General features: G+C 39.0%; 1 protein-coding gene across 1 annotated transcript in view; it reads left to right on the forward strand.

Annotated features, from left to right (window-relative positions):
* The window catches only part of LOC101847814, a gene marked incomplete at both ends in the record, with an annotated part of 13,491 nt that extends 7,244 nt beyond the window's left edge, over window positions 1-6,247 (forward strand). Inside the window, 4 exon segments of the mRNA XM_035969100.1 lie at window positions 333-427; window positions 2,137-2,368; window positions 4,812-4,963; window positions 6,141-6,247. Of these exon segments, the coding sequence (XP_035824993.1) occupies window positions 333-427; window positions 2,137-2,368; window positions 4,812-4,963; window positions 6,141-6,247 (586 nt within the window).
* Window positions 6,248-12,606: the final 6,359 nt, after the last annotated feature.

The following is a 12,606-nucleotide window of genomic DNA, read 5'->3' on the forward strand; positions in this document are numbered from 1 at the left end:
TGTGTGAGAGAGAGAGAGAGAGTGTGTGTGTGTGTGTGTGTGTGTGTGTGTTTGAGTGTTTGTGTCAGTGTATGTATGAGTATGTGTGTTTGTGTGTGTGTGTTTGTGTGTATGAGTGTGCGTGTTTGTGTGTGTATGAATGTGTATGTGTACGTGCGTGTGTATATATGTGTGTGTATATGTATGTGTGTGTGCGTTTGTGTGTGTATGTGTGTGTGTGTGTGTACGTTTGTGTGCGTATGTGTGTGCGCGTGTGTGTGTGTTTTTCGTGTGTGTCACAGTGTCGTTGTGCTGATCCTTATCTTTCTCAACATATGGCCCTTTTTCCACAGCTTCTTGTCGGAGTGGAATCTATTCAGCTCTTTATCGCCTTATTCTGTGTTCGGCATGCCAGAGCCGAATGGGGATGATTTCCCCACGGGAAAAGGTAATAACGACACTGTACATAGATGTGATGTCTCATTATAGTTTAGATACACATGGAGAGTCAGGCACGACAACCACACACTGAAATCAGCAACCGACCATGTTGGATGTTTATGACACTACTGAATCATGACTTTTTATTGGTCATCCCTCGAAGGGTGCTAAATTAATGAATTCGAACAAGGAGACGTAACTACCGAAATTAACGACAGTGAACCAAACACAGTTATTGCTCATGCAACAGATATTACATAAATATATTACAATAGATCTATCAGTTTCTTTAGCACTGCAAATAGATCCCTCAATAGTATGATCTGTCGTTAGGTCTTTTTTTGTGTAAGTGTTTTACGGCTCTCGCAACTTCCTAAGGTCATACTATGAGCGCGAGGTACACATTAAACGTTTTTCTATGGGTAAGAAATTTTGAATTTTGTCCGGGTGGCATCCGAAGCCTACTCTTATCGATTTTAGACCACCAAAGAATCTTTAACGTGCGTGACTTGCACACGGGACCTCTGATATTTTTCTCCCTTGTCCGAAAAGGCTATGTGTAGATATTATCCTACCAGACGATCAGGGGTGTGGCTGAAAGACAGCAGTAAGGAGCCAAGGAGTAGCAATACAAAGGCTGCAGAAAGAATCCGGAGCCCAGAGGAGGGGGCAAAGGAGGTGCGGGGGTGGGGGTAGGAAGTGGAGACGAAAGCAGACGACAGAACGCTGTTTGTACTCTGGAGGAATCATCTCTGTCTCAGAGGTTGACGTGTAGTGACCCTCCATCTTTCACCATTGAGAGCTGCCGTTGCACGACATTTTGCCATATCCAGTCCCGTCCATGTTCTTACGTTGTCCATCTTTTTTTTGCCTTCCTCTGGCTCTCCTGCCCCACATCTTTCCTTCAAGCACCTCTATCAGAATGGTCTCGTGTCGTTTTAAACGGCCATAGTACTGTATTTTTCTACATTTTACTATGCTCAGCAGGGTCTGTCTTGTGTGTAGAATCTGAAACAACTCTTTGTCTTTTTGTGTGTGTGTGTTTTTTTCAACTTATTCTGGCCATTTTACGGTAGCACCACATCTCAATCGCATTTATTCTGTTTTCTTCTTTCCTTGTTAAAGTCCAGGTCTCTGCGCCATATAGAAATATGGTTAAGATGTAGCATTCCAGCATGTTCTTTCTTAAAGTGAGAAATAGTTGCATGGATTTAAATACATGTAGTATCCTTAGCAGTGCATATAGATCCCTCAATAGGATGATCTGTCGTTATGTCTGTAATTTGGTTTGAAACTTTTGACCCAACAGCTGCGAAATAAACGACCTTGTCAATTGTATTAAACTGATCTAAATTGTGTCAATAGGGGAGTAAAACATGAAAACAAAACAGATATAGTTTCCCCATGAGCGGGACTTTGCGCCATACAAATGTCATTTATTTTTATAATTACTGTTGTTATAATACAAATAATGATAATAATGATAATAACAATAATATAACAATAAATAAATAATGATAATAATAATAATAATGATGATGATGATGATGATTATCATTATTATGATAGATAATGATGATAATGATGATGATGAGATGATGATGATGATGATGATGATGATGATGATGATGGTGATGATGATGATGATGATGATGATGATGATGATGATGATGATGATGATGATAATATTCTGTTATCCCCCCCCCTCCCCCACAGACGGGGAAGAGTGCGGGCTGTGGATCCCCGAGAGACTTGCCCGCTACATCTACTGTGGCTTTGTGGTGTACGAGGACACGGGCTTCCGCCCCGTGATGAGCATCTACACCACCAAGCGCTCGTGCGAGCAGACCGTCAGCCGCTTCGTGCTGGACAAGGCCGCGCTTCTGAGGAGGCCGGCGAGACACAAGCTGCCGGACTGTGCCACGCAGTGTGCCACGCCGCACGAGACGTGAGTGCCACGCTATATGTGCCACGCCACGCCACGCCACGCCACGCCACGCCACGCCACGCCGTTGCTGTTCTCTGCTCTTTGTTTTAGTACCACGCCACGCGTTGCTGTTGCTATTCTCTATTGTTTGAGTTTTAGTAATACGGGGTGCCCACTACTGCTGGTTCGGGCCGATCGCCTGACTCGGTCGCCTGAAACTGAAGACAAACACGTTTGTTTTTGACGCAACCGAGGTGGGCGGTCGGCTCGATTGGCCGATCCCATCCGTAGTTGGCTTTTCATAAGTATAGGTGAGGTACATACGGCGGAGAGAAGTTGACGCCACGCCACGCTTGTTCCTTCCTCAGCCACCTTCCCCAATCTTGGCACATCTATGTCCTTGGTGGTTGCCTCATCCTTAATTGTGCCTCTCTAACTTCTAGTTGGTCCGCCTCTATGTATTTTCCAGTTGGTCAACTATACCATGTTGCATAAGACAATATTGTCTTCGGCGTTCTCAAAACATGTCCTAAATATCTCCATCTTCTACTTTTTATGGCCTTTTTATCATCATCTTCCTTTCCAGTTCTTTCAAACCCTTCATCATTTGTAATAAATTTGTTCCATTTTATTATCATTATGAAGCTGGCAACAGCGCTTAAAAACTATTTCGTGGTCAAATATTACCGTTCCTTGATAAGAGAAAAAGTATTTTTTAAAAACGTTCTCACTGTTTTGGAATGGTTGCTAATTCGGAGGTTCTTTGGTTTCTAACTTTTATCAATGGACAGTACGCGTCATTGCACATTTCATAACTGGTAAAAATTTAAAATGGATACAAACCGAGTTGACAGCATATCATGTAGTCTTTAACATTTTTGCGTATTACCTTATCTCCCTTTTTTCCCCAAAACATTATGTCTTCCCTTTCTTCTGTCCACATCAACATGTACTCATTTTCTTATATCTCACTTATGTCTTCCCTTTCTTCTTTCCTCAAAATCATGTCTCCACTTTCTTTTTTCCATATCATCATGCCTTCCTTTTCTTTTTGTCCACATCCCCATATCTTCTCATCCCTTTTTGACACCACATTGCCATGTACTCATTAACCTGTATCTCGCCAATAACCCATGATGGCCCAGCGTGTACGAGGCTCGGTGACTGAACGAGACGAACCTTGTGTTCCTGGTGTCTGACGCCAGCTGTCGCATCATCGTGTCTTCATTATCTTCTTTCCACACCATCATACCTTCTCTTTCTTTATCTCTACGTCATCATGTCTTCCCTTTTTTCTTTCCACATCACCATGTCGTTACATTCTTCTTTCCACATCTCCATATCTTCTCTTATTTCTTTCGGGATCATCATACCTTCTGTTTCTTCTTTCCACATCATCATACCCTCCCTTTCTTTCTTTCCACATCACCATGTCTTCTCTTATTTCTTTCAGCAGCATCATACCGTCTGTTTTTTTCTTTCCACATCATCATACCTTCCTTTTCTTCTTTCATCATCATCATGTTATCCCTGTCTTCTTTCGACACCACATTGCCATGTACTCATTAACCTATATCTCCCCAATAACCCACGATACCCCAGCGTGTACGAGGCTCGGTGGCTAACAAGACGAACCTTGTGTTCCTGGTGTCTGACGCCAGCTGTCACATCATCGTGTCTTCGTTATATTCTTTTCACATCATCATGTCTTCCCTTTCTTCTTTCCACATCTGTATGTCTTCCCTTTTCTATTTCTTCATCATTATGTCCTCACTTTCTTTTTTTCCACATCACCATGTCTTCCCTTTTTTCTTTCCATATCACCATATCTTCTCATTCTTCTTTCCACATCATCATGCCTTCCCTTTCTTCTTTGTGGGTTGTTGGTGGGTGCTCTGGTGTGGTTTACTTCTTCTTTCGTATCAAACATCTATCGTCCTAATCTCTCTTTTTTCTTTTTCTTTTTGTTTCTCTCTTGTAACACCTCTAATGCACTTGCGAGCGCTGTAAAACCTCTTCTAGAGCTAGCTTTCTTCTTTGCAAACCATCATGTCTTCCCTTTCTTCTTTCCACATCAGTATGTCTTCCCTTTTCTATTTCTTCATCATTATGTCCTCACTTTCTTTTTTTCCACATCATCATGTCTTCCCTTTTTTCTTTCCACATCACCATATCTTCTCATTCTTCTTTCCACATCATCATGCCTTCCCTTTCTTCTTTGTGGGTTGTTGGTGGGTGCTCTGGTGTGGTTTACTTCTTCTTTCTTATCAAACATCTATCGTCCTTATCTCTCCTTTTTCTTTTTCATTTTGTTTCTCTCTTGTAACACCTCTAATGCACTTGCGAGCGCTGTAAACCCTCTTCTAGAGCTAGCTTTCTTCTTTACAAACCATCATGTTTTCCCTTTATTCTTTCGGTATCACCGTATCTTCACATTCTTCTTTCCTAAACCACGATACCCCAGTGTGTACGAGGCTCGGTGGCTGAACGAGACGAACCTTGTGTTCCTGGTGTCTGACGCCAGCTGCTACTGCAATAGCACGCACAACGACACAGAGGAGATGATGGACCTCGAAAGTCCGTACACGTTCAAGGTCACGCCGAAAGAGCGTACCTATATCCTTTTGCCTGAGTATTTTCAATCCCCAGTTGTTAATAGGTCGCTTTTAAGCACAAGTAGGCTATCCCTAAAAATGCTGTTTCGAGAAAATCGAAGTAAAGTTTTCGCACCTTGTTCAGTTTCTTTAAAGGACAAGGAGAGTTTTCTCTATAATCAAACAAATATACACACCACTGAAACCAAACCTGTCCTATAGGTAGGGCAATGCCCACTTTTGGTGTAGATCAACATTTTTGGGAAGTTTCGATATCTGGGTTAGCCCACTTGTCCTTAAAAGCGACCAATTATAGGTTTTATCTTTTTGTGAGGTTTTTTCTTTCTGTGACGCACCGTTAGTTAGACACAGGGTATGTCGAAGATGGGGACCTTGGTACTTGAGTGAGGGCAATGAGGGCATTGCCGACTGACATTAGGTGTGTGGCCGAGGGGTATGAGTAAAGAGGGGGAAAAGGGATAGAAGGTAGGGACAATATACAAACACATACAAACACACACACACACACACACACACACACACACACACACACACACACACACACACACACACACACACACACACACACACACACGCATCCACACCACACATACACACACATATACATACATACACACACATACAAACACATACACACACACCCATACATAATTAAAGATACATACTACATACAAACATATGCACACACAGATACATACATAAAAACATAATATTAGATCTACACCAATGTGTGTACGTGTGTGCGTGTGTGAGTATGTGTGTATGTGTGTGTGCACATGTGTGTGAGTATGTGTGTGTGTATGTGTGTATGTGTGTGTATGTGTGTATGTATGTGTGTGTATGTGTGTATGTATGTGTGTATGTAGGTATGTGTGTATGTGTCTGTGCACATGTGTGTGAGTGTGTGTGTGTGTGTGTGTGTGTGTGTGTGTGTGTGTGTGTGTGTGTGTGCACGTGGTGAAACACCAAACCAATGTGCCAGGATCTAGACAATAAGGATGCACCTTATCTTATCTTGTCTTATCTTATCTTATCTTATCACGTCTTGTCTCGTTTTCTCTTATCTATCTTATCTTATCTTATCGTATCTTATCTTTCACAACCATGCCAATGCTATTCGCCACTGCGATTGCTACGAGTGTTTTCTCTATTATTGTGTCTCCCTTGACTGAGCCTACATAAGGACGACCTGCAGTGCCAGATTCTACTCAATTACTCCAATGAGCTGAAAAGAGTTGACAACACGAGAACGCAAAGCACATTATGCCTTGATTCTTCGAACGAGGTAAAGTACCAATTTTTGGATTATATTTTGGGCTGTATGAAGACGTAGTTGATATACTGTAATTTAGAACGTAATACGTCGTACATGGTTGTTTTGAGACGTGAGTGTATAAGATAGTGATATAGCTTGAAATTAAGACGTCAACTGTTGCTTTTTTAAACTAACTTTTGGGGCGAATATTGCCAGGTCATCCGAGCAAATTATTATGAAATTATTCTGAAAGCTGCTGTACAGACATAATTTTCTCCTTTTTTTTTTTTTTTTTTTTTTTTTTTTTTGGTAAAAGCAATAAGGCAGAAATCGTTGAAGTTTTCGGAAATGTGGTAAAACGTGGGCTCCTGAAAATCAACTATTACAAACTCCATGATCCATCCGATATGCAATTTTGTACCATGCTTATGTGAACATGTTAGAATCAGATTTCCTTTGTGCTGGTCTATGAACTTTAAAATTCGGCGACACCAATGAGACCCATAAGAAGAAGAAGAAGTGAAGACGTCTCCCCAGACTTTTGAAACATTCTGAGTTATGTTCGTTTTCAGCATTTCTTTTGTTGTTGTTGCTCGGAACTTTATATTATTTATTGTGTTTTTTAAACAGTTATTGCTGGCTTTGATTATGCGGACATGGAGCTTTCCTTTCGATACCCAATCCTCAGTAGTTCAAAACAGTATTGTTTTTCTTTTCTGAAGATAAAACATTGCCTACGTGGACAATGCTAACTCCCACATACCTCCTCTTGTTGTTGCTGTTGTTGGTTATTTTGTTCAGATCTTTTTTCATTCTCTGCAACTTAGGATATTACTGAAAAAATACCTGCTTTTTCTTGAAAAACCTGTGCGTGTGTTGTATTTGCAAGCCAAGGATGATTTCCTTTTCCGCTTTCCCAACTAATCTGCAAGCAGATAGACGATTCGATTTACTAGTTGCACCTTCTGCTTCTTTTCCTTTTCTGTGTGGCCACCCATCTCGCACCATTGTATGAATATCCAACGTTATTTCCAGGAGGACAGGCCTTGTTATCTCCCGCCAGCTGATTCTGAAGAGTATCAGTCGTTTGTCTATGACTATGAGTAAAATGGTGACTTTATTTCATTTCTGATTTTCTCTTTCATATTATATTCTTTTTTGTCAAAAACTAGTCACCCCCTCAAGGGTCCTTTTTTCAATTCGTCCGATTTCTTAAATACGAGGCACGTGCATTTTGTTTTCATTAGACCTTGCCAGCTCTATAGCATGTTGAGAGGTATAAATTAGCCCCCCCCCCCCCAACCCCCAAAGACGTAAGTATACTTCTGCACAACACATATTATTCTACATCTTTACTTACTACCTGTAACGAATATGTTATGAGAAGGAGAGTTGTATAAGAGAGCATGCAAACTCGAATGGTTGACAAGTTCAGCGTAGAATCTCGGTGCCTACAAAGTTAGACACGCCTTTTGCTGTGAATTGTTAAAAGAAGCACATTTTAGTAGACGTTCGTTGTTGACAACCTAGGATGAAGTTATTTGAGAATACAAAAGATGAGCTATCGTGAATTAGATCTGATGCCATAGTGATCACGATTTCTGAACACGGTAACTGTAGGTTACAAAACGATTAGTCCATAACATCTGTTCCACAGCAGATGTAGTTACATCTATATGAAAATGTATGTATTTCACTAATTTAATGATGAACATCCATTCCTACTTGCTATACTAATTCGAAATTATAGAAGGCAATTCAATGTTATCGAAATAACGAAACCCAATTTTTTTTAATCTCTGAATGTAAAGTGCATTATAAATACCCCCCCCCCCCCCCCAAAAAAAAAAAACCCCAAAAAAATTTGTTTGAATTAATTAATTAATTAGTTAATTTAATTTAAAAAATGATTAATTTACCAAATCTATAATTTTCAGATTCTTTCCTTTATTTTAAGGGGGGAAAAACCATCTGTAGTGTCCAAAGGTCAGATCTGTTTCCCGTCATTATAGAACACGAGCAATAACTTTCTAATTCATCGTGTTAATATTATGCTATGCTCCATTTGTAGCCCCCTCGATTTCTACAACAGTGTTTTATATTATACAAGTTTGTAAAAAGAAACACGAATCTAAGCAAGGTTTGCTTCATTATGGCAACTTACGTAGAGATTAAACATTTTGATATTGCGGATGTCAAATTTTTCTTTGAGTTTTTCACCTCCAACACCTGATTATTCCAAAGTCACGTATTATTATCTCAAGTTGATATTATCACGCCAAATACATATTCAACATTGAAACTTTTAAAATATTATGTTTATGATACAAACCTGTTAATTCACAGTACAATTCATCTTGTTTTGGTCAACTTTATGTGAGTCTCCTTTTTGCTTTCACATTATCATAAGATAACAGAAACAATTCTCACAGTTTTGTACAAACACTTCATGACTGTCCTAATGCTGTCATTGTCCACTAATGTGTCTTGTGATGTGAAACGTACTATGCTGTTGTCATAAGACTGGCTAGTTTATGCCCTTGACCATCAATGATTTCGTTCCCCCTTCTGGGTCAGGACAAAGTATTGGTGTTTTATTTTAGCATACTCAAAGGTGAATCTCATGAGGTCATTATTAATTCCTACAATACACCATTAATAATTAATGTTATCTAAGAGCAAGCAAAAAAACAAACAAAGAACTATCACAGCGTAATTAATTCTCTGGATCTATCACACGATAGGTTCCAAGCAGTTCTTTTCGCTCCTTCTCCAATCATAAGGTCGCTTTTAAGAACAAGAGGGGTTATCCCGAAAAATGCTGTTTTGGGAAAATCGAAGGTAAATTTTTTGGACCCTTTTTCAGTTTCTTTAAAAGACAAGGAAAGTTTTCTCTATAACTAAACAAATCTACACACCAATGAAACCAAACTTCTCCAAAAAGGAGGGCAGTGCCCACTTTTGGTGAAGGTCATGATTTCTGGAAACCCCCCGAAATCTGGGTTTGCCCGCTTGTCCTTAAAAGCGACCATTATAATATGATATTGAGCTGTTCAAAAAGACAGACAAAAGAACCATGTAGCCATTTTAGCACGAGTTCTTTTAAGAAACTTTTCATTTAATTTTACACTTTGAAAGCATTTTTGTAAAGTGCAGCATGGAATGGTATGACTGAGTCCGTGCATGTTGTCCTTTTTTATGAACTCACGAACTAATTTTTATTGTTTCATCTACACACACTTGTTTATTTTTTTAACCGAGATTTACTTTTCATATATCTCTGCAAGTAATAACACTGTCATAATTAATATAAGATTTTGAAATGTTTGAATAAGCTAAATGATGATGAATCATTTTTCACTGTTCACAACAATGTATACTATTATTTAAATGCCACTGAAAACTGAACATTTACGTATTTATGTCTTTTCTGCAAACTGAAATGTCAACCCCGGTCACTGATCAGCTCAGATAAACAAGTAACTACAGTGTCGCAATGTTCCTGCTCTGTCATTGTCAGACGATCAAACCTGACTGCAGTGTAATTATGTGCTGTGATTTGATGGAATAAAAAGCTCTTTGAATATCAACTTGTACCTGATGTAGGGGAACATAAAGAATAAGTAGAAAAGAACTGAAAAAGTAAAAATGTAAGGAAAAAACAACAGAAAACAAGTGAAAAGGAACATACACAAGCAAGTTTAATTAACAATTATTTGTTTTTGTCTATTAGGAGGTTCCTGATAATACCCGCACCCCAAACCCTCCCAAACTGATATTTTCAACACATTTCCTGGAGATAAGATAGCATAGACCCCTTTCTCGCCTTTTATCTTTGCAGTAAATATAACAGAGAACATATTTCCACAGAGTCAGGACATCGAATTATTTTTAATTAATTTTAGAGTCTCTATTGATTAACAGTATACAGCAGTTAAAAGCAGAATAACGTTTCAGATTGTCTGATGTGATTACTCAAGCCATCAACATTTTGCTTTAAAAGCGGCACATTTGTTTGTCAATAATAGTATTCGAGGCAAACTGTTCCGAAAAACGTATTTTTTTGTTATAATTGGTCGCTTTTACACACAAGAGGACTATCCAGAAAAACGCTGTTTTGAAAAAATCGAAGGTAAAGTTTTTGCCCCTTGTTCAGTTTTTTTAACGTACAAGGAGAGTTATCTCTATAACCAAACAAATATACACACCAATGAAACCAAACTTCTCCTATGAGTAGGGCAATACCCATTTTTGGTGTAGGTCAAGATTTCTGGAAACCCCCAAAATCTGGGTTAGCCAACTTGTCCTGAAAAGCGACCATGTTTTGTTATACTGAAGTACAGTGTCAATAGATTTGCACCATTGAAGACAAAAGTATGAACTGTGTTCTTGTTGTACGTCTTATGAGTGATTTTAAGAGACATTAAAATTAGAAGTAATTTAGATTTGTGGATAGATTGAATGGTGGCTGTAGAATCCGGACATGACTGTAAAATACCTTATTCGGTCACTTTTAAGGACAAGCAGGTGACCCAGATTTCGGGGGCTTTCAGAATTCATGACCTACACCAAAAGTGGGCATTGCCCTACCTGATAGGAGAAGTTTGGTTACATTGGTGTCTATATTTGTTCGGTTATAGGGAAACTCTCCTTGTCTTTTAATGAAACTGAACAAGGTGCAAAAACTCTACTTTCGATTTCTTCAAAACAGCATTTTTCGGGACAGCCCCCTTGGGCGTAAAAATGACCATTTTATAATATTATAAGTCTTTGCTTTTCCACTCTCTAAGTTATGTGAATACAAAATGCTACAACAGCTTAGCCATTTGGTCAGCAATGTATGTCATGTTTAGATTTCAACAACTGACCAGAAAAAGTCATAGGGTTATGATGTCACCAGCGAGAAGGATGTGAATAATAATGTGTGTCACGGCGTGGTGGAATGGGGTGCTGGTCCACTTTTTGGGAATGTAGAGTTATTGGTATAGTTTTAAAGCTTGTTTATTTGTCTATACTTCAATGAAAAAAAACTACTTTTGTCTGGAGTAGAACTTAAGATATTTGTGACTGAAGGGGACGGGGTCGCCTGGTTTCACAAGCAAAGTAAGGGAGTACATGTCTGCCAAAGTTTGGTGACTTCCAAAGTTTTAGAGTTCTTTAAAACCGTAAATTTACGTGTTTTATGTCTTTAATCAACGATTTTCAGTAACCTCCATTGAGAAACGTATTTTTAATTGGATATAAATGCGTTGAGTTAAAAAAAAAGAAAATTCTTTAAAATTTGCCCTAGGTCTATAAAATGCCTGTTCCTTTGATTTCATTGTTTTGACGAACACCTGATCTCATCACGATGGCTCACATAAATAATATACTCATTGGCCGTAGGACACGCTTAGCCGATGAAGAGATTGGAAGTTCACCAAGGAAGGGTTAAGAAAGTGATGTATGTAGTTGTATCATGCCTGTAAACATTGTCAGGGGTAATACGACCTGTTAGCATATTATTTCAATATTCATTTTTCACTTTTCATTCAAAGAGTACTAGTAGCTGGTGGCCCTTTGTGTCATAGGAACGTAATGTGGTTTCTGTGTTCTAATATAATTGTGAGGTAGCGTGGTGAAATCAGGCACTAGTCAAAATAATGATATCAAAGAAATCAACATTTTAAATACATTTAATTTTTTTAATTTTTTTCTTTTGGGGGGGGGGGTCGATGGGCAATTTTTCTTTTTTTCTTCTTTTGGCACAACACCTTTAATGCCTATTTAAAAACACTTTTTTGTGTCGATTTTACTGAAAAACATTGAGTAAAAGCGCAAAAAGATGTAAATATTCAGTTTCCAAGGACTCTCCGGCAATGGAAGTTACCAAACTTTGGTGGCCATTTCCTCGTTAATTTTACCTCTGAAACCAGGCGACCCAGACTTCCTTCAATGGCAAATATCTCGACTTTTATTAAAGATAGATGATATTTTTTTCATCAAGAATGCGAGGTAAATGTACAGGTTTTAAGATGATACCAATAACCCCATATGCCCCTCAAACTGACGAGCACCTGATTCCACTATGTTAAGACACAATTATGCTCTTCTCGTCAAAGGAAGCGGGGAGAGGGGGGGGGGTATTTTGAACAGGAATCCTTTTGAACAGGAATCCTTTTGAAAATGTTTTGCTTGAAGAACCAAGCAGTATCCTTAAGATCTCTTTTTCAACCCCCCCCCTCCCCCACAAAACCTTACAATAATATATAGATTTTGTTGTTAAAGTAAAGACCCCCCCCCCTACCCTCAAACCTTTTAAGAAGAACAAATGCCCAGTTCTTCCTCCCTCTCACTTTCACTCTCATTCACGTTCTCTCTCTCTCTCTCTCTCTCTCTCTCTCTCTCTC

The sequence above is a fragment of the Aplysia californica genome, unplaced genomic scaffold (genome assembly GCF_000002075.1).
Source record: "Aplysia californica isolate F4 #8 unplaced genomic scaffold, AplCal3.0 scaffold00116, whole genome shotgun sequence".
NCBI lineage: Eukaryota > Metazoa > Mollusca > Gastropoda > Aplysiida > Aplysiidae > Aplysia > Aplysia californica.